The sequence below is a fragment of the Podospora pseudopauciseta genome, assembly GCF_035222475.1.
Source record: "Podospora pseudopauciseta strain CBS 411.78 chromosome 7 map unlocalized CBS411.78m_7.2, whole genome shotgun sequence".
Classification (NCBI taxonomy): domain Eukaryota; kingdom Fungi; phylum Ascomycota; class Sordariomycetes; order Sordariales; family Podosporaceae; genus Podospora; species Podospora pseudopauciseta.
In genome coordinates, this window is record NW_026946668.1 from 650,962 (window position 1) to 672,535 (window position 21,574).

General features: G+C 51.3%; 5 protein-coding genes across 5 annotated transcripts; 2 read left to right on the forward strand and 3 right to left on the reverse strand.

Annotated features, from left to right (window-relative positions):
• Positions 1 to 464: 464 nt before the first annotated feature.
• On the reverse strand, positions 465 to 5,024 carry QC763_703590 (uncharacterized protein). Its single transcript, XM_062915356.1, has 2 exons — positions 2,136 to 5,024; positions 465 to 2,083 (listed from the first exon to the last, which is right to left on the reverse strand). The coding sequence occupies exons 1-2, from the start codon at positions 3,311 to 3,313 to the stop codon at positions 1,000 to 1,002; spliced, it is 2,262 nt and encodes a 753-aa protein (XP_062761262.1). The 5' UTR covers positions 3,314 to 5,024; the 3' UTR covers positions 465 to 999.
• Positions 5,025 to 5,364: 340 nt separating this feature from the next.
• QC763_703580 (uncharacterized protein) lies at positions 5,365 to 6,531 on the forward strand (the record flags this gene model as incomplete). The annotated part of the gene is made up of 1 exon (XM_062915355.1): positions 5,365 to 6,531. One exon carries the CDS (start codon positions 5,365 to 5,367, stop codon positions 6,529 to 6,531), a length of 1,167 nt encoding a protein of 388 aa, XP_062761263.1.
• Positions 6,532 to 8,033: 1,502 nt separating this feature from the next.
• On the reverse strand, positions 8,034 to 9,466 carry QC763_703570 (uncharacterized protein; the record flags this gene model as incomplete). The annotated part of the gene is made up of 2 exons (XM_062915354.1): positions 8,034 to 9,263; positions 9,390 to 9,466. 2 exons carry the CDS (start codon positions 9,464 to 9,466, stop codon positions 9,065 to 9,067), a joined length of 276 nt encoding a protein of 91 aa, XP_062761264.1. The 3' UTR covers positions 8,034 to 9,064.
• Positions 9,299 to 10,692, forward strand: QC763_0115100 (uncharacterized protein; the record flags this gene model as incomplete). The annotated part of the gene is made up of 2 exons (XM_062906529.1): positions 9,299 to 9,516; positions 9,573 to 10,692. 2 exons carry the CDS (start codon positions 9,299 to 9,301, stop codon positions 10,690 to 10,692), a joined length of 1,338 nt encoding a protein of 445 aa, XP_062761265.1.
• Positions 10,693 to 10,744: 52 nt separating this feature from the next.
• QC763_703560 (uncharacterized protein) lies at positions 10,745 to 13,913 on the reverse strand. Its single transcript, XM_062915353.1, has 6 exons — positions 12,899 to 13,913; positions 12,808 to 12,842; positions 12,034 to 12,748; positions 11,507 to 11,986; positions 11,118 to 11,423; positions 10,745 to 11,048 (listed from the first exon to the last, which is right to left on the reverse strand). Exons 1-6 carry the CDS (start codon positions 13,182 to 13,184, stop codon positions 10,909 to 10,911), a joined length of 1,962 nt encoding a protein of 653 aa, XP_062761266.1. The 5' UTR covers positions 13,185 to 13,913; the 3' UTR covers positions 10,745 to 10,908.
• Between the last annotated feature and the right edge of the window lie 7,661 nt (positions 13,914 to 21,574).

Here is a 21,574-nt window from a genome sequence, read left to right on the forward strand (position 1 = left end):
GAACCCATCCCCTGACCACCCTCTCGCTCTCGGTCCTTTCCCTCCGTTTGTGTCACCGGACCGGTCGGCGGGCCAATGGCACAACTTCGGGGGTCAGGAGAAGAACCAACAACTCCTTAACAATCCCAAGACATACATAATATTGCTTCCAGACATATAAAATAAAAACCCAAAAAAAACGTGGTCACCATGACACAAACAAACTCTATCCAGAGCCTCGCTCCTCCACAAACCCCTCCCAGCAAAGCCAGCCACGTGTCTTGCCTCCTTGAGTGCTCTCCTCTTCCTGCCCCTTTCCTCCTGCAGTGCCCATGTCACCCCGTGTTGACCAAGAGTCCAACGTGTGACCGACTGAATAGCATCAAGCAGTGCCTTCACGTCTCCATTCACAGCATCAAATGCTGTCAAATACACCAAAATCCCCCAACATGTCAAGCACACAGAAAACAGCATCATTCCCTCCGTGACCTTATTTTTGTTTTGTCTGTTGTGAAAGAAAGTGTAACGATTAAAATACTTCTATAATAGCAGAGGCACCAGTCCCCCGCATCTCATCTCTACCCCTGATAAACCCCGAAAAGCTCAAAGACTTTGCCAAAAAAATTTAAAAGAAAATAAAAAAAAAGATGAAGAAAAAGAAAGGCGTCTAGATGCTCGCTTCCCTTGTCTCCATCCAATCCATCCACCCATTCACACAACACTCCTTCCTCCATTATCCCACTCGGAACCAACATACATATCCATCCTTCCACACATATCCAGGACATACATTTGCCCTCATCCTCGTCAATCTCGTCCCATCCAATCCGTCCGTCCCATCCTGCCCAAAGAGAGAAGAAAAAAAGCACAAACAACTCCCCAGTCGCAATGCAAAATAAACAAGACAAGGCCGGAAAAAGAAAAAAAAAGCCTCAAAAAGCAATGGCTAGTCCAAGGCTCCTAAGTGTAAAATGCCAGCAATCGCTAATGCCGCGCCCAAAAAAGACAAAATCACCTATGTCAAAGCCACTCCTGCTGCTGCTGCTGCTGCTGCTGCTCCCCCCTACAACCCAAACCCAAGCCCACCTCCTCCACAACCCGCCTCCTACTCTCCAACATCTCCACCCCCTCCACCCCCGCCCCAAAATCCAAAATCAAAATCTTTGGATCCTGCCCCGAACTCACAATCCTCCTATAATCACTCTTCGCACTCAAAACCCAACTCGAATGCCACTTTGGAAAATCCAACAGCGGCTGCCCCGTCTCCATATCCCAAACCTTAATGTCGCTATCATAGCTCCCGCTCACCAGCCGCCCCGACACAGAGTCCACGTGCAGGCTCCTGACAAGGTTATCATGCGCCTTCATCTCCCTGACACACTCTCCCGTGTTGGCGTCCCAGATCCGGATGATCTTGTCGTTGCCCGCAGACGCGATCCACCTCCCGTCTTCAGAAAACTGGCTGCACGCCAGGCCCTTGGTGTGCCCGACGAATTCTTGAATGTTTTTGCCCGAGTCAATGTTCCAGAGCTTGACCTTGAAGTCGCCGCTGCAGGAGACGATGGTGTTGCCCCGCATTTGGACTGCGTTGACGGGGCCCGAGTGGCCGCGGAGCTGCTTGATCAGGGCGCCTGTTGCGCGGTCCCAGACACAGATGGAGATGTCCTTGCTGCAGGTGACGATGTGCTTGTCGTCAAATACGAGATCCAAAACAGCGGCCGAGTGGTGGGCGAGTTTGCGGATGGGGCGATAGCCGGAGCGTATGCTGTAGACGATGCAGGTCGCGTCCGAGGAGCCGGTGACGAGGATTTCGTCGTCGTACTGGAGGCAGAGGATGGAGGCTTTGTGGTGCATGGAAGGGGAGAGGATGGTGGGGACGGAGTGGTGAGCGCGGACTGTGGCGCGGGGGAGACCGTCGGGGCCAGGAGTCGGGTCGAGGTCGGGGAGGTGAGCGTAGTGAATTGGGTTGCCGCTGGGGTCGTAGACGATGGAGAGGGCGGGATCGTTGACCACTTCCGGGGAACCGATGACGAGTTTGCAGGCGTAGGTGCGCATATCCCAGACCCGGATGGTGCGGTCGCGAGATCCGGTGATGATTTTGTCTCTGTTCTTCGGTTAGCTGAGCCACCAGATGAAAGACAAGAAGCAAAACATACTCATCGAATTGCAGGCAATAAATGCTGTCGGTGTGACCGTTCAAGTACACCGGGCGAGCCTTGCCCTCTTTCCAGTTGCGATCGAGCTGCTCCTTGGCCCTGTATATGTTCTTCCAGTCATTCCCGGGGTGAACAAACGGAACTCCCAAACCACTCCCGGGCTGGATACTTCCACCCGTGGCATAAGCCGTCGTCTTTTCCCGCAAGAACGACTCCCGCCAGACATGCCGGTTCTCGACAACATGAGCCCAGCGCTTGTTGACCAGACTGGCCGTCCCCAAAGTCGGGCCATCGAGCTCGGCGAGGATAAGAATGGCCAGCTCCGTTGGCAGCTGCGAGATAAAGTCAACCTTGACAATGTCGGTCTTCTCGCTGCTCCCATAGGATGACAGCTCGCCCTTGGAGCCACCACCCGCATCGATCTCGGAGGAGCTTGTCAAGGCAATTCCGATGCCGCTCTCGCTGTCACCAAAGAAATCATCATCGAGCCAGCTCGGGTGCGGCCTCTGGAACTCCATAAACTCGTATCCTTGCCTACCACTGCAGGCAATGGCTGCCGCCGCTTGCCTCGCAGCAGCACCCGTGTTGCGCGGGATAATGGGAGGCTGCCCGCCGGACCCGGGGACGGGGAAGGTCGGCGATTGGATGGTCGCGAGATCATGTCCAAAGGCGCGCTCACCATGACCGGTGTACAGCACCCTCGAATGGCGATGGAAGCTTGTGGCTTGCCGCAGGCGGTGCCATGTGGAGTGAGATGTGGCAGGTCGGTCGCAGTTTGGCGGGGACGAGCTCAGAAAGGGGGACTTTGAGTCGTGGCTGTCTGTGGAAAAGACCGTGGAAGCGGGGATCGAGGTGCGCCGGTGCATGAAGCCTTTGACGTTTGTTTTGAAAGAGACAGAAGCCCGTCGGAGCATCCTCTTGATGTTTCCCTGTTGCGGTGCCTTGGAGGAGCCGGGTGCTCCGTCGTGGTCATGCACATGGACATGTTCCCGCCCGGAGAAGCCGTGGCTCCTGCTCTTCTCCAGAGACAGGCGAGCAAAGTCTTCAAAACCATTGTCCTCCAGCGCCAACAATCCCGAATCCTGTCGCGTCGCAAACGACATGCTCACGCCTCGAGCGCGCGACGACACCGGGTGCGCCGAGTTGCGCCTAGGGCGAGCGGATGACTGGGTGGACATGATGACGGACACTTTGGAGAATGTAATGCGGAGGAAAACGAAGCGGATGGGTCAAGTCGACGTGTGTTACGGCTTGGGCGTCGTCGTCGTCGTCGTCGTCGTTGTCGAGCAGAGAAACGGCAGAACCGAGGGGCAGGCTCGAACCCGTATCCGTAGTGGAAGCCGATTAATGGTGATGGAGCGGCCTGCGTGATGCGCCGGCTCCCAAGGTTCTGTCTGTGATGACTGACTGACTGCCCTTGCCCTCGTAACGGGTGACTTGACGATGGGCAACCTGTGTCCCCTGATATGATATGCTCGCTCGCTCCCCTATTTACGGATGTCACTCTCCCTCGGTCGCGGTGGCGGATAGCGAACGGGTAGGTCCCTGAACAATTTTTCAGGGTCGAAGGGTTGAATCGAGAAGGTCGGGACGTCCTGGTTGGCAGGGCCTTGCATGGGCAGACCAGTGGGGACAAACGGATTTGAGCGATAGCGTGCCTTGATCTCCGGGGGGCGAACTGGCACTGGGCAACGAGAAACTTGGAAAGGGGCAATGGATGATCGACTTTCTGTTGGTCCTGTCTCTCTCCAATCTGTCTGTTGCGACGCAGGGCTGGAATCTCCGAGTCAGGGCAGGCTGAGCTGTTTCTTTGTCTACTGCAGGGGAAACAACATCGACAACAAAGGCATTTAACGACGGACGGGTAGATTAAAAATGTAGGTGAGATTGTAGAGGACAGAAAAGAAAGAGGGCTGATGAGAGGCGTGTGCGGCACCTGAAGAAGACTGCTTCTGTTTTGGTTGTCTTGGACTCTTGTTGGGGGGGACTCAGGTGCGGCACGGCCGGTGCTGTGGTCCAGGCTCAGGGCTTGGACTTGGCTCTTGGCAGTGCTTGTTTGGCCGGGTGACCAGAGAGATTCTGCAGATGGAGGAAAGGGACACGACGAGTTCATAAGCATCAAGGGATGTTGCCAGGTTTACATTTTCTGTTTTGGAATCTACAGGCGGTGAGATGCATGTTACAAAAGCGCGGTGGCTGATGTTTATTTTTTTTGTTTGTTGACGTTATGCTGTTGTTGCCTTCAAAGTTAGCGATGCGGAGGCGGGGCTGGAAAAGGCCAATGTGAGGAGATCGGTAGCGATGCAAATCATTTATCCAAAACGGTAACTCTACATTACAAAAGACCATTTGGTGTCTTTGCAACACTCAGGGTTCTTCAGGGTTTTCCAAGCCGCTCAGTCCTCACTTTCTAGGTGCTTGCGAAACTGTATGTGTACACTAACTTTCTGGTAAAACAGATCTAGCTGGGTGTCCAAAGCCACGAGGTGGTGGCCTTGCTCAAACGGCTGCGAAAACCTTGAACAATGGGGACATCCTCCCGTCTTTTTCTCGCCAGTGCAGACAAGAAAGAGTTCCCGGAGTGGCCGTTCCCTTTCTTCAGGAGCAGCACACCGCTTTGTTATTTTGTTGATCCCGTTCTGGAAGCTGGTTGGTGGTTGAGACACATCTCTCTGCACGTCTCACCGATACCAGAGCCACATTCAAGCCTCTCTTTGGTCCTCCTCAACCCCGCCATGGCCCGCCGAAGTGAGGCGGGGAGCTGAACTTCAGCCAACGGCCTTCCCCAGATTTGCTCAGCCGCAATCCCGGACAACGGCCCACAACATCCTTCCACAAGGTCATCCCTGGAACACCATCTCGCAGTCTCATTCTGGTGGGGTCTTGATCTTGGACGTCATTGCTTTGATTTCTTCTTTTATTTGGCAGCCGATACTTCGTACCAAGATGCGCTGTCTTCGGGAGTTGTCGACGCTGACATCATTGGGCAAGATGCCATTCCAAGCTGGATTGAGGGATATCTGGCCGCCGCCAATCAGCCTTCAGGGACACTACCGCGGCGTGATTATGTCAGGCCTGAGGAGCCTTCACATGATTCCACTTTGCCCACCACCAGTTCAATCCGCTGACTTGACCCCTCACAAGTGACGACGGCGTTAAGAAGCTGCCATCAGATTGCAGCAAGATCATCATCAGCAAACCAGTTCTTGAATCTTTCACTTAACACACAATGGCCACGACTTCATGTGCCTTTCCTCCGCTTCCTCTACCTGATGGCATCATCGAAGACTACATCGACTGCACATCATCTTGTGGTCTAACCTTCCATGTGCTCAAAGCAGGAAAACCAGGAAAACCCCTCGTTTTGTTCACCCACGGCTACCCGGAGCTGGCCTACTCATGGCGCAAAGTTCTACCCGCCGTTGCCGAAGCAGGCTACTTTTGTGTGGCTCCAGACCAGCGTGGATACGGCCGAACAACTGGGTGGCCTCGGAGAAACTTTGAAGATACCGACCTGGCAGAATGGTCTCTGACAAATCTAGTGCGCGATTTGGTGTGTCTGGTTTACAAGTTGGGATATACCCAAGCACGCAGCATCGTTGGGCATGACTTTGGCGCTGTGAGCGCTGCCGTGGCGGCCTTGATACGGCCAGACATGTTTCTCTCCACTGTTCACATGAGCCACCCTTATCACCCCCCTTCAACTCCCCCTCTCAGTAGCCCGAAGGGCGGAAAAGATATACACACGGATTTGGCTGCTCTTTCTCCGCCGAGAAAACATTACAAGTGGTACAACTCAACTGCTCCGGCTGCCAAGGATTGGGACGTGCCACCGCAAGGGCTTGAGGCCTTCCTCAGAGGCTATTTTCACCTCAAGTCGGCCGACTGGGAGAAGAACGAGCCCTATCCACTGGATGCCTGGACTGCGGACCAGTTGGCAAAAATGCCAGAGTACTACATCATGCGCCGAGACCAAACAATGCCAACGATGGTCCATGAAAACATGGTGGGAGAGGATGCTTCCAAGACCGAAAGGTGGCTGAGTAAGGACGAGATGGAGCTCTATTGTTCTGAGTGGAAGCGAACTGGCTTCCAGGGCGCTCTGAACTGGTATCGAGCACAAACCGTGGGGGTCCAGGACGACAAGAAGGCTGCAGGTGACATGTGGCTATTTGCTGGAAAAAAGATTGAGGTTCCGGTTGCATTCATCAGCGGAGTCAAGGACTGGGGAAACTACCAACGACCTGGAGCTCTCCAAGGGTACGAGAACGAGGAATGGGTCAAAAACGGAATGTTCAGGGGCGCGACGTTGGTTGAGGGGGCTGGACACTGGGTACAGCAAGAGCAGCCGGATGCTGTGATTCGGGAGATTCTCAAGTTCCTCCAGTCCCTGTGATCGACTTTGTCCTGGAAGCAGATCGAAGGACTCCCTTCCGCCGCCTTCGCTTGCGGCTGATGTTTGAAAGCCGGACCTTGCCGTCAAGCCGAGGATATCATGTCTTCCATGCACATCTCAAACAACTCACCGTTGGGGGCGGGGGGGGGAGGGGTGGTCAAGAACGAGCCGATAAGTCCGACCTTCAACAAAGAAACAGCGAAGAATTTGCAACCATATCGTCATCACGGCCTGGATGGAGACTCGCCGAACCCGGAATGCGTATATTGCTTTAATATCGGAGCGGACGGAGGTCCCACCCGCCAGGTTAGGGCGAGGTTCTAGAAAGGTATTGGTTGTTCTCTGCAGGAACGCCTCATATCGAGGCAATATGTGCAAATGACCGCAGCATCCTCATCTTCTCTATAGCCCGGTTTGCCTCTTCTGCCAAGGTTCATTGCAAGAAAGTCTGATAGGAATCTGGACATGGACGATTTCCACTTCCGTTCTTGGACCCGAGCACTCGCCGCTTTAACCTGAGCAGGGATGAGTAAAGCCCTGAGCAAGACCTGAGCAGGGTGAGCTAACTCTGAGTACGGTGAGCAACCCCTGAGCACGGTGCAATTTCACCTTGGACGCACCTCTAACTACAACTCTCGCAAGCAATCTGCCAGGTGTAGACTCGATAAATAACCTTACGCCGCTGTCAGCAAATCCCTCCTCGTCCGGTGACCGGCCACATCACAGCCACCCCACGAACCCCCCGCTGCCAACCACACGAATCTGCCCCGCCGTGCCTCCCGGTGCTGCGCCGAGAGTGCCGCCAAGGGACATACGCGGGAATAAACCTGTTTCTCTTTTTACGGACTCTGGTGCTATAGCTGGGCCATATAACAAAGGAGACGGCGGAGAGGAGAGGGTAGGTCTGCGCTTGTGCGATTCTTCGCATGAGCTGACACAGACCCTATCTCATATACAACTGCGACAGACCCTGATAAGCCAAACCTCGTTCCGGTCCCCAAATCTCAGGCGCACAGCACCGAATTTTCTCTAGCGGGTCCAGTTCAGTCGAGCGAGCCGCCCACGTTTCGTCGGCCAAATAAAAGCCAATTTAACGCTAAGAAGATTTGCGGATACTTAACGCAGCATATCCCCGAAGAGATCGAGTTCAACAGGGACAATAAGCAATATATCTCTTATGTCTTTTCTATTAGTATCCAGTATAGATTAAACGTAATGCGTCTTAACTATACATTCTGTATCATATTAAAGATATTAGGTTAGGTTAGTATATAAAATAGGTTTGATATTTTAGATACGAAGTTAAGCTACTAAAGTACGAAGTTTCGTGAGAGAATACTTTTAAAGGAGTCCTGGACTAGCGTTATAGAATAAGCTTATAAGAGTACCATTAGTAGTAAGTAAGTAAACCATTAGTAAGGTAAGCAGACAGTGAGTAACCCAGAGCAGCCTTGATTATGGTAAGCAAACTCTAAGCAGCTGATAAGCGAGCTAAATAGACTCTGAACAGTCCATGAGCGAGGTAAGTAGACTCTGAGCAGACCCTGAATGAAGTGAGCAGACCCTGAGCAGTCCCTGAGCGAGATGAGCAGTCCGGAGCCGAAGATGAGCTGGTCCTGATCTCCACCTAATTCAGGACAGATAAAGCGGCGAGAAGTCACTTGGCGAATTGTGTCCAGATTCCGGTGGTACAATAACATGTGTTGAACAAGTCAGTCACGGAGCCGCAAAGTCGGTACTTTGAATTTATCCCCATCCCCAGTCTCATGCACACGTTGTCGGGTGACGCCCCTCGTGCGAGCTGCTTGTGAGCTTGCATTCTCGCTCACCAGCCGCCTTCGAGAAATGTTCTACTTCAACAATAGAGTTGCTACTGTAGCTGGCCAAGGCGGGTGGCTAGTGATACAGTTGCCTCTTGAGGTTGCCATGGACAATGAGCCTGAATTTGAACTGGACATCATGGGCAGCAATACCTCACTCCCATCCCGCGATGATACCAAACCTCAGTCGACAACACCACTCTAGCGCGGCTCTCCCAACTCGTGATTCGGGAAATTGGAGCTGTCACCGACTCGCACGCCGTCGAACGTTACGAAAGGCCCACAGGAACTGTGTTGTACGCAGCAGTGTCAAGGTGAGCGGGAAGGGGTACTCCGGGCCCAATGCGGAAGGCATATGCCGTCTTATGCCGAATAAGACCAGACCAGGTTGGTGGAACCTGGGCGTAATACAACCTTGACGAGAATCGCTACCGCTTTTAGGGCTGTAAAGTACGGTAGTCGCCATGCGGGCTGCGGGGAGGCACGTGGAAAACTTGGTCGAACCCACCCCGTCCCCGGATCCCGTTCTGGGGAGCCTTGTCCCTGTTCCCCGCATTTTGCTGATTTTCGCCCGAGCGTGGCAGGGCTTGGGGTTCCAAAGAAGGTTCTCACCTGTGAGCCTCCCACTGTCTCTTGTTGTTGGGCATAGGACGGCTAATGTCTTGACTGCGACACTGTAATTCAGCCGAAAGCCATCAAACCCCACAGAGTTACTAAATCTCGGCTTCTTTTGTTCCATGGCCAGTGCTAGTTCGGGTTCTCGCCGAAGCACGGATGCTTCCATTGTTCGTTGTCACGTTATGTTGGACGCCACGCCGTGACAATGGACCAGAACCAAACGACACAGGCATGGTAGCTCTCGAAGAGAGATAGCTGCGGACAGAACCAGAGGCCGAGAAGCATGAGGTTGAGCTGGAGGATCCACGGGGGTCAGAAGAGGATAAAAGATGGCTGATCGCCCTTCCAGAGGTGAAAGGTCTCGGGTAGTCAGTCGTCAAGGAGCCAGCAGGATATCTTACTTCATAGAGTTGGGTATACCGAATCTCACGATCAAGATGCACTCCCGCAACGTCCTCGCCGCCGCCGTGGCGTTGGCTGGCGCCCCGAGCGTCCATGCCGTCCTTCGATTCTCGTGCTCAGAGCTTGTGACCGAGCGTCTCGATCCGTATGTCTTTTTTCGGACCAGCCATGAGCAGGTTGAGTGCTAACAGGTCATGACAGCCTCGTCTTCCCAGGTGCTATGCAGTCTCCTCACGTCCACCAGATCGTCGGTGGCAACATGTTCAACGTGACCATGGACCCCAATAGACACAACATTGGCGAGGAGGCCACCTGCACAACCTGCACCTTCTCTGAGGATTTCTCCAACTACTGGACGGCCATCCTTTACTTCCGTGCCCGCAACGGCACCTTGATCCGGGTCCCACAGCGGCCCAACATTGACTTTGACGGTGCCCGTGGCGGCGGTATGACCGTCTACTACACGGCCACCTATCAAAACCACAAGCCCACCGCCTTCCAGCCCGGCTTCCGCATGATTGTCGGTAACCCCATGTACCGCACCCAGGCCGAGGCGTCTCGCTACCGCCAGATGACCTTCACCTGCCTCGAGACCCTCTCGACCCGCACCGGCGAGACCACCGAGATGCCCAAGCAGCCCTGCAGAGAGGGCATCATGTCCAACGTCCGCTTCCCCACCTGCTGGGACGGCAAGACTCTCGACCCCCCCGATCACTCCTCCCACGTCGCCTACCCCAGCAGCGGGACCTTTGAGTCAGGCGGCCCCTGCCCCGCCTCCCACCCCGTCCGCATCCCCCAGCTATTTTACGAGGTCCTCTGGGACACCCGCCGCTTCAACGACCGCAGCCTCTGGCCCGAGGACGGCTCCCAGCCGTTTGTCTGGTCGTACGGCGACTACACCGGCTACGGCACCCACGGCGATTACGTCTTTGGGTGGAAGGGCGACTCCCTCCAGCGTGCCATGGATGCCAACTGCGACTTTTACTGCCCTCAGCTCAAGACGCAGAGCATTGCTACTGGTAACCAGTGCAGACAGAACCAGAAGGTGGCCGAGAACATTGACGGGCCGTTTGATCGTTTGCCTGGGAATGTGGAGATTACCGGGCCTCAGCCTGGGGCTTCCAACCCTAATCCTGGGAACGGCGGCGGTAGTACTCAGACTCCTGTGCAGCCTACTCCTGTGCCCAACCCTGGGAATGGTGGCGGCTGCAGTGTTCAGAAGTGGGGACAGTGCGGTGGTCAGGGGTGGAGCGGGTGCACTGTTTGCGCTTCGGGGTCGACTTGCCGGGCGCAGAACCAGTGGTATTCTCAGTGCTTGTAAGGGGGTTGTTGTTGAGGGAGAGGATGATCAGGGGGGATGAGGAGGGGAAGAGAGAGATTTATTGTAAATAGTACCTTGTGTGTCGTACATAATAAACCTTGAAAAGATGGAAACTTGCATACAGTCATCCATCATCACGATGATGGCTTCCATACCCAACCAGGTTGTTGTTGAAACTCACCTCCCTCACTCACCTTTGTCCCACCATCGGAAAAATCAAATCCCAGAATCAGTCTGCACGATCGGATCCCTGTTGTCCCACCTCCTCCAGCTCTCACACCCTAACTGCACGGGCAGCAAATCCCCGTTGTAACCGGGTATCTCCCTCGGCCTGACCACAAGCTGCAGTGCCAGCCCTGGTTTTTTTGTCAGTCTCAAACAAAAAAAAAAAAAAAAAAAAAAAAAAACAGAAGGGGTTGACTGACCAGAACTAGCATGCCAAGCAATATGGCAATGCATCAACCACGCCCCCGGATTATCTGGCTTAAACGCCAGAGCAAGATACCCGCCACTGGGCAACAGCGCTGTATCCCGTCTGGCAGGGTTATTGAATTTAAAGTCCCTGGGAGAGTTGACTGGATCGTAAGGTTTCCAGTCCTGGTTGAGGATTACAAAATCAGAGCCGTGGAGGTGGATGGGGTGCCCGGTGGGGATGGCGGTGAAGTTGGGGTCTGGGTTGAAGAGGAAGGAGCCGTCTACGATTAGGTAGACGAAGCCGTAGGATTGTTCGACTTTTGACAAGTGTCAGCTAGGTTGGTTGGGTTGGGTGAGGGAAACGGGTGTTCAAATGTGGTAGGGGAAAAGCGGGACTTACATCTGGTGATGGAAGAAAACGGCGGGTTGGTAAACGGGTCGAGGATGGTCGGCATGCTGAAATTCACCCAGAGTGGTTGGGAAGTCGGGCTGTTGGCTAAGAGCCAGTGTTTGAAGGGCAGTTGGGGGTATAAATCCGGGTTGGCGTTCTTTTCATACCCGGCCGTGAATGACCCGCGGGAGACGTCGTTGGTGGGTTTGGCGGACACCTCCCAGGGGACGATGGGGACGAGGCGGTCTTGGCTGATGTGGGATTCGTCGATGCAAGTGTCGTTTACGCCTTTGTGCTTGACCGAGGTTGAGTCGGGGTAGGGGAGCTTGGGGGCGCCTTCGTAGGCGATGAAGGAGGTTGTCTCTTTGACCTGGGTGAACTCGCCTTGTTGGTTCTTGCGGAAGGCGCTGCAGCCGGCTGCGGGGGTGGTGCGCATCCAATAGAGGCTGGGCTCTTGGTTGGCTTCTACCACGACGGTGTAGCGCTGACCTGGGAGAAGGTTAGTAGTTGTCTGGTCAAGGAGGTTAGGTACGCACCAATGCCCAGCAAAAGAGAGGTCGTGGTGTAAGGCTTGATGGCAACCAAGTCACTGGCTATCACAGTCATGGTGTGGTTGTCGATGGAAAAGACAAAGCTTGATGCAGCAGATCCGTTGATCAGTCTCAGCAGATGTTTTTTGCCTGGTTTAAACATGGTCTTGAAGTAGTTGTTCGTCCATTTCCCATTGGATTGTTTGAAGGCTCCGATGCCGTTAACGACAATGTTGTCGGCCTTGGGAGGGGTCTCGTTGCCGCAGTCGTAGGCCTCACAGTTGAAGGCGGCAAACGAAGTGTTGTAAAGCCAGTCAGCGACCATGATGGGACCATTGTCAATATCCCACTCGGCACTAGTTGGGCCGTGAATAATGAGTGGACCAGCCACGCCGTCGGGATATTGAAGAGAATAGTGTGAGTGATACCAGGTATGTCCGTACTGCGTCGCTCGGAACTCGTACGTGTATTCCTCGCCATACGCGATTGGACATTGAGTGACACCGTTGACGCCGTCCATGTCGTTGCTGTAAAGCTGACGGAGGCCGTGCCAGTGGATGGTAGTCCCATTGTCGCGATACTTGTTTCTGACATGGACGACAATCTTATCACCCCAGCAGGCCTCAATGATGGGCCCTGGATAGGTGCCGTTCAGAGCTACTCCGTTGATCTTGGGTTGACCATCGGGCCTAAGGTCAGCTTGGTCGACGGTGAGCCAGTACTATTGAGCACGTTAGCAATTATATCATGACCAATGCAGAACACAAGATATCAGCTTGCCTCTCGTGTTATGCCAAAGGGGGTTGTAACTTCGTCTGTACAATCATGAGCAACTGCAGTGTCAACAAGGGGCTGGTTGTGGAAGATATACAATCATCATTGATGTCGTAGTCTTTGAACTTTACACGTCTCTGCCAGCATGTCCTGGAGACATTATTGCATGGCTTGTACCCATTGTATCTGAGAGCGGGATAGACACAGTCTCTAACTGGATCGATCCGTGGACTGTAGGCGCCTGCAAAGTCGGCCGCGCTGTATGTCGCGGGGGGAGTAGGAACGAACAGAGGCTGTTGAGGTGAAAAGAGGGCGTCGAAAGGAGAAAAAGAGGTGAAAGCAGCATGGCTGAGGAAGTCGAGACATGTTTTGAGGAAACCCATCTTGTAAGAGTCAAGATGAGAGTTGTCCGGATCGTTCTTCTGTCTACCATGAGGATTCCACCCTCACTTAAGTGCAGGCAAGTAGGGCCTGGTGTAGCCCAGCCATCCGTCAACCCCTCATTTTGGCGATAATCGGCCGGAATTTGAAGCGCCTTCCAGCTGCGTCTAGAGCGAATCACAACTGATAAAGCTATGCCATGATGATCCTTCTGGCTTGACTGTGCATGAAGAACGTGGTGTTATCGTTTGCGGTTGACGCGCCTTTCTTTATCTTTGATTCGTTGTCATGGTGTGAAATGGCAGTCCATGCAAGCCGTGTCGAGGATGTTGTGCGCATCTGTCTGAAAGTGGAAGCTATCGACATCGAGGGACAGCTGAGTTGAGGGTAGGGAGGAGCTGAGGCGGGTGGCGGCCAGTCAAAAGCGATGGTGGTTCTGTAAGAAAGGTAGGGTTTGGCCAATGCTGTGAGATGCCACATCACCCACTTCTAACTCTTGACAGGAGGAGAAGAAAGTGTTGATAGTCGGCATCGTGCAGGAGGTTGCATTTGTCGTACCGACTCCGACTCGAATGACGGGTTTCGGCCCGGTGTTTGGGTGTTGCATTTCCGATGAAGGTTCTATGCCCAGCGGAAAACATTGTGTGGTGTTGGTTAACTTCTTTGATGTTGCATTACAAAGTAATACACCCACTTGGTCGAAGCACAAGGTCTTTATCCACCACCATCAAGCTTTTTAACCCCGACAGCGCAGAATCTGACAGCATTGACAATCATTCAATCTCTGTTGCCTCGGCCTTATCATCTTCATTGCAGTTAGTTCCGGATGCAAGACCATGATTACAAATGCAATGCAGCAAGTTGTTACCCTCGACTCGCTTCGTCATACCTGTAACAATACCGGAATGTGCTCATAACTTTCCACGTGACTTCTCGCCGCTTTATCCAAACTGAATTAGGCGGAGCTCAGGACCGGCTCATCTGCGACTCCAGTCTGCTCACCTTGCTCAGGGATTGCTCTGGGTCTGCTCACCTTGCTCATGTATTGCTCAGGATTTGCTCACCCTCCTCCGAAAGTGCGCTCTCAAGAACTATCAATTTGTGCCTCGCAGCCTGACCTCCTCCTTACTCAACATCAAACATGTGCTAGCTCATCTTCACTTGAATGTCTCTATTGATATGCAGATTGTAAGCTACGTCTTGCCTTTACACTGCTGTAAGGAGAATTAGCTGCTGGAGCGGTGAGGTAGAAACACTGAAGCCGTTTTTGGAGTCGTTCGACTCAGGATATTGAAGGTTATGACAGGGGCCTTTGCCAGAGCTAAAACCAGCTTCTTGATGTCGCTAGTCTGCGGAGCCAGTCTACAAAATGAAAACAATGTGTTCGTCTAATATCTATAATTCGAGCCGCTGGCTGAAGCCGGTTTTGGAGTCGTTCAATCCTGCAGGTATTGAGGGTGCCAGAAACCGCTCCTTGATGTTGCTAGTGCGGAGCTAGTCTACAAAATGAAAAAACCTGCTTCATTTAAATAGCAAAGTGGTGGGCATTGCGAACTACGACCGCAGGGCCAGTGTGTGTTCCCATCACTGGTCTCAGGGGGCCGAGAATATATGCAACAATGGCTATATTCTTAGCGCTAGACCTGACTGCGGATTTAGGACTCTTGCAAGTACTCAAGACATTTTCCGTCTGCATATCTACCTGCCTGTAGGGGATGTTGGCCGGAGTCCCAAACCCAACCCAACGAGGGTAATCTCCGTTGCGCCCTGAAACCGTATATTGTACGCTTGTGGCAATGGCATGAGGAAGGTCGAGAGGAGGCTGTGTCTATCCATTGTCTTGTCTACCTAGGCTACGGATCTATAAATGGCCAGCATATCTCTTCAGATCTCTTTGTTTCCCTTACTCCTCCCACTCTCTACAGTTCCTCTCTACGTTTTTATCTTCTGTCATTGTCTAAGAACTCAGAGGGGCGTCTTATATCCTTCTACTCTATCTATCTACACATTTTGAACTTCCCAAATGATCGCTCAAAATGAACGCAAGCGGCAAATCTAGCAAAGGTGGCCGATCTACCAAGAAAGCTAGTGTACGGTCACCTATCACCAGGCAAGAATGAGCGAAAAGGTAGGAGGAAAAGCCCAATATTTATTGATGTCCTTTTTAAGTTCCCAAAACCCAGCTAAGCTCAGCAGTTATCATATTCCACGTCTCCAGCTTCCAACTCCACACTAGGAGAGCAGAAGCCGACCAAGGCATTTAGAATCGAGGAGGGAGGAAAGCGACAGACCCGAACGATCTGATTAAAGCGGCGTTGCAGGATGGGCTCACTGAGGAAAAATCCGAGATTGACGATAAACCCGTCCGCAGAAAGCTTAGTGATACCACTGAGCCGCGGTATGTCGGGATGATGAAGATCTAGGAAGCATATGTTGTGGAGATCGCTGTGTTAAATTTAGTGCTAACATAAATCAGGTACGCAGCAAAATTCGAAGCATCAGACCCGTGCGACATGAAAACAGTGAAGCATTTCACCGAGACCGTCGCACGGTCAACCAAGTGGCGGTTAGATATGTATCTGGTAAGGCCAACAGTTAAGTCCATACGAGTCAAAATGCGAAGATTCATATCGCCATGGGAAAGAATAACTAATAAATCCATTCCCAAAACCGTCCACGATAGCGTGTGCTATATAAGTATAAATAAGTAGCTTATTGTATATTTCCGCTAATCTAATATAATAAAGTATATTCAATATGTGCTCAGGTATAAACTTCCTCTATCGGTAGAGGAAAAAGCACCAACATACTTGACGATAGAGAACTACACAGCTAGGGAAGAGCATCTCTGGTTGTTTAACCACCAAAATTATGTACATGAAGGAAGCCGAGTAGACCAAAGCACGCTGTTAAACTTCCATGCCTACACTAGTGCGAGGATAAAGGAAATACATATAGCGACGTACAAGGTGAGTTTACTTATATAATAAATAGATAGGATATATACTAACTTCTTATAGGTACGATCTTCTTTATATGGCTATATGGTAAGATGAAGAACCTGAGATTAAAATTGGGTTTAAGAGGGATTTGGCTAAAGATATGTAAAATACTCCAAAGAAGTGAGTCAGACATTTCCATCATTTCTCCTTAATTTTAGCGCGTTGATGACGGATTGGTGCAGACCAAATATCCTCTATACGAGAGACTGAAACCTATTTCTCCGCTTTTCGCAAATAGTCTCTTGTGTTAGTATAAAAGTGTTAATAGAAATCCTACATACCTAAACAAATTAGCCCAGATTGGCCCAAGCTCCTTATGGAGCCAGTTATGGCTACCCACACAGTACACTCCCTCAAAACTGGGCAAAAAGAGACCCTTTTCCATATTCCCTTTAGTAATATCCTCCTTGTCACGGTACGTAAGGCAGAACACTGAGACAAGGCAAGCAGTATTGCTTAGACTAATTGATTGAATTGCAAGTTAAAGAAAAGAAGGAAAATATCAACAAAGGCCTGCAGGGAAGGGCTTTTGATCCGAGCTGACCGAGCTTTAACCACCTGCTAGTTTGGGGTGCGACCACAAGCCTGAGGGTACGAGTGAGGAAGTAGGGCTCTCGGAGGATTCGGGGGGTTCAGGGGTCATGTATATGAGCTATCTGCTTCTCACATTCTATTTCAGACAAGACATCGACTTTTACTTCTTCAAATTTTGTGCCTTGCACGCGTGCAGGCAATTCTGGCCCTTTGATCAGGCCAATCTGGTGCTTATTATGTGGCCTGCGAGCCCATAGTGTCTTTTCTTTATCCTGCGTGAAGTGCGGCCTGTGAGCGAGTCACTGTCACGCAGGTGTGTTCATCCAGAGACCTGTTAAGGGTATATTTGTGGTGTTGTGGTTATTTCTGTGTGTTTTCTCACCATTTCAATATATATTACTAAGGCCGGTAATAATCGGAGGCTTTTAACCTTTAATTAGGTAGAATTAATCTGGAGCTTAGCAAAGAGCACCTTAGACTCTAAATTTTAGGGTAAATAACTCGCTAAAATATAGACTAATTTATAGTATAACAACGTTAATACTCAGTTTATTATAAACGAAAATACATTCTATTACCGGCCCCGATAATTGAACGACTACACCCCTACAATACACTCCGGTCTTAGCTGTACTCAAAAAATAGCTCTTATGGCCAACAGACCCACCTGAAAGGCAGCATTCGATTTGTTAGTTAACGGCTTTCGGTTAAGTCCAAGTGTTCAGTGATCCCGGATGCAAGAACGATATTAGAGGAAGACGACTTGCCTGATTTGCACTAACTAGCACAGTAATGATAACTGTGGAAAGTAATGACACATTATCTTCTGCGGCCATAGGTGCCTGGAGTTCTGCCGCTTTACGAAGCTCTACTCTCACACACTAAGAATGGATCAAGATGCAGCATTTATCTCGCTTCCAACCCAAGAGGAAGTCTGACTTTGAGCAATGGTGCGCCGTCGAAGGTATCGGTATCGAACTAACGCCTATCGTTACGTCCGAATCAAATGGTACCAACGAACGCATGGGAGGCATCAAGACCATCAATCAAACCATACTCATTGCCGCCAATCTTCCGGAAAATCGAAGCCTTGAAACCTGTCTTCTAGGAGGTGGCGAGAAGCCGCTGTCTTGGACCGGGCAGGGGGAGCGCTCAGCCCCCATGCGCGTCGAACTGAACAGAAACACCCAAGTTGGCTGCCAGCTCTCTTTTCATTTCTTCCTTCCGTTTACGGGATTCTTTATAAATATAGTGGACGTTCTCTAGCTTTGAAAGACAAGGAGGACAAGCAATTCAATCACTTAATTGCAACCCCCACCATATTCACCTTCTTTCCACTGTGTGCAATGAATCAGGATCAAAGTCAAAGGCACAGTCGACTTCTTGGGAGAAGTTGGAGAGTCTGGTTTACAGTACAGCCCCTCCAGCGCAAACTCGTCCGAATCGGGCAAGTCGTCTCCCTCCAAAATTTATTCCTACGGTAGTGTCAAACATCCAGGGATTTCACCGCGACATGTATGGAAAAATGCAGAAGCCATTTTGAAGGCATAATTCTGTGCTTTCTTCTTCATCGTACGATCGCATTGATAGACTGGCAATGGTATTGGCATTTGACCTACTTATGCCTCTCATTGGTGACAAATAGGATTTTGCATGCCTATAAAAGGCTCCCCTCGAAGTGTATTTGGAATGGTCTTTTCGTTTTTAGTTCAAGTTCAAGTCAAAAGTCAATAAACACACCATCAGCCGTCGTTAAAAAGTGGCAAGGGACCAGAGCCGCCAAAATATCCACCGGGACGAATAATTCAAGAAGCTTGCAACAGACTGTACCAGCGTTTCCAGAAACGGAGACCAGGCCGAAGTTCTATCCACCCACAGGAACCGACAGTTATCAAGAAAGCAGCCATGACCATTGATCAATGAATTGCTCAAAATAAGGTCGAGTCAGGGAGCCAGAAGATACCCCCGGCAGAAAACGCAATGTGCCAGGCATGGTAAATCCGCTGGAGAAAACAGGTTGAAGGCCGGACAGCAGGGATGACAGACGAGCGGTCTCCAGACATTCTATTTACGGACCAGAGCCTAATGAAACATAAGAAACTAACCAAGGCTCAGAGCTCTCTGCTAGTCTAGGCGCGCACAGGGGTAATAGGTCTGAAGGACTTCTTATTCAAGCAGAAGGTCCCTGGCTTATCCACTCCGTACTGAACTTGCGGGGCGGGCAGAGAAACAGTCGAGCACCCTGTCATATGGTTCCCAATACCACCGAAACCTAGAACCTGGCCAAAACCAAAGATACAAACACACCGAGACCTCAGCATTAAACTTCAAGGCGCGAGGACTCAAAGCAAACGGCTATTAGGAAAGGTCTTGGGCTGGCTGATGGATTCAGGCCGCTTGGCGGAATATAAACTGGCAAGGAGACTGGAATTAGAGGCTATAGAGGCTATGGAAGAGGAGGTGGAAGTGGCTGAATCCGAAGTCGAAGGCGATTAAGTCTTCAGGGTCGAATAGGGCCTTTTCTTATTTTGCAACCGTCTGTATAATTTCTCTTTAAATACCGTCTTCTATCTCATACCGACATAGGTTTTCATCCAGCCCACAAGGCACGGTTTTCCCTATGTATAGAACACCAGAAGGACCGGCACACTCTTTTAATCTAGGATAGAGCGGAGTAGGAACAATAATAATATACACACCATCAGATCCGTGCGCCAGGTATGGATCCCCCAAAATGGTGGTATATGTCACCAAGGCCAGTGATGCGAGGAGGCTCTGAACGATGACTTCTTCGCAGAATTCCCTTGATTGGATGTAATCAACTTGTTGGCAGCGCTGGTGGCGAGGGGCCTATCTGGCTTAGCCGAGTACCACTGCCATTGACCTGTCAACCCGTAACATCGTCATTCCATTTGGCTGGAAATTACACCCTGAACACAAGAGGAAGATGTCGGGAATATTGGTTCCCATTTCCGGAGATAGCTTATTAGCGGCGTTTAAGTTAATGTAATTTAGAACTGTGAGCCCTCTCCTATATATATAGTCGGGCCTAGGCTTTGAGTGAAAAATTCCCTCTAGGCTTAATTTGTAGGGAGAGACGATAGCTAATTATTTAGGAGCTGAACTCAGTTAGCGGCGTTTAGGACTTGGAATAATATAGGTTTAATTTATTTTAGTAATCTATAGTGGCCTTAAGATCCTTGAATCTATTCTTTTACCTAAGGATTCATTTATGGGGAATGGAAACACATTTTATCTCCGAAAAATAAAACCTAGTAGAAAAAAGAGCTTACTTAAATAAAAAAAGGAGAGCCCCCAACTTTACACGGAAGGAATTCTATTGTCCCACTTCTTTCATATCTTCCTCCACTTCTAATCAGTGGTGTTGAATATGTCTAATGTTTTGTTAGCCGAAACCACCAGAGCCGCAGCCTTGGGGGTGACGAACGGTAGGTAATTTTTCCATTGACGAGTGCGCTGTTGTTGTGATAAAACTCAGCCTGGGAAACTCCAATGTCAGTAATCTGTGATTTCTCGAATCATGAGTGGCAACAAAAGGCTGTGTAGCGGCATACCACATACCAAGATGTGGGTGCATTTGGTAGGCCAAATGCAGAAAGAGCTGTTCGGAATTGGGCAAATCCCAGATGATGCTCCAGCCCCCTATGCTCAAGACCCGGCAATAACCCCTTCCCCCTCCCTGACGCCCACCCACACCCGGCGACCACCATGACGCCGACGAGACCGTAGCAGGTCGCCAACTCCACATTTCAAACCAGGTCCAGGGGCACCGAACCTCCTGTCTTTACCGGCCGAGGCCAAGGAACGTCCCGCGACCAACAGGACGAATACACTAACTGGCGTTCCCTCCTGAGGGTTAAGATATCACGACGGACGTCTTTAGAGAGTCTATGGGTTTATCTGAGGCCCTAAAGCAAGGAAGGTCACTATACTCCCAGTTTATCTTATCAAGCTTGCAGACCTGGCCGGGGTAACGGACCGCATTAAGGCGGACGCCCTTAAGAGCAAAGTGAACGATGCCCCATAGAATATCGGGAAACTCGTACCTTTGAGGTACTAGGGAGACGGCCTCGGGGAGTTTGCTGCACATAGATTTCAGCCGTGGTGACATCAGTGAGATTTGCACTCCCAAGGGTGGGATGCGGCGATGGCCGCAAGAAGCTCGGTCCCAGTGATGGCTGCATGGATGAAATGAGCGGTGGTTCAGCCGTGAGGCCGTGAACGCCATAGTTTCTCTGCAGTACGAGATCGCCTTGCCGTACGCTCGTAACCGCAATATCGAATCCATCGGCGACGGCTGTCCGTCAAACGCGGCAATGGTCATGAACCGCTGGACCATTTCTCAAACCCGGTCGAAATGGCTCCTCGCGTTCTGCTGCGCGTCCTGCTGTGTTTCGCACTCGTCTCGGCGCTGCTCGATCTCGTCGTCCCGCTCCTGTTCGGCCCTGTACAACACCAACATCCGGGCCACCGTCACAATGGCGGACAACCGGGGCGTATAGACCCACGCGCTCCTCCACCCGTGCGCGACGTTGATCCCCAACACGGCCAAACAGCTATATAACGCGTTTTGAAACTCGTTGTCGCCAATGGCATGGTCCAACAACGTGAAGAAACATTCCAACATGTATTGTTCTCACCCTCGCATACCTTGGCCATTTGCCTGGGCTCCGTCCGGGTCTAACCTATCCTCCCCTTTCTCAGCTGTTTCCTCGGCCCGCTCATCATCCCTGATCCCCGAATGGGCCCCGGGTTCCCCGTTATCATACATGTGTATGCGGCTTCTTGCAAATGCTTCCACGCCTGGGCCTGGTCTGCGGTGAACTGGTATGCCG

Coding starts and splice junctions, on each gene's coding strand:
- QC763_703590 (XM_062915356.1), bottom strand. CDS start 3,313: ATGTCCACCCAGTCATCCGCTCGCCCTAGGCGCAACTCGGCGCACCCG. Junction 2,084..2,135: donor TATTGCCTGCAATTCGATGA/GTATGTTTTGCT, acceptor ACCGAAGAACAG/AGACAAAATCATCACCGGAT.
- QC763_703560 (XM_062915353.1), bottom strand. CDS start 13,184: ATGGGTTTCCTCAAAACATGTCTCGACTTCCTCAGCCATGCTGCTTTC. Junction 12,843..12,898: donor CTACGACATCAATGATGATT/GTATATCTTCCA, acceptor ATGATTGTACAG/ACGAAGTTACAACCCCCTTT. Junction 11,987..12,033: donor CTCTCTTTTGCTGGGCATTG/GTGCGTACCTAA, acceptor ACCTTCTCCCAG/GTCAGCGCTACACCGTCGTG.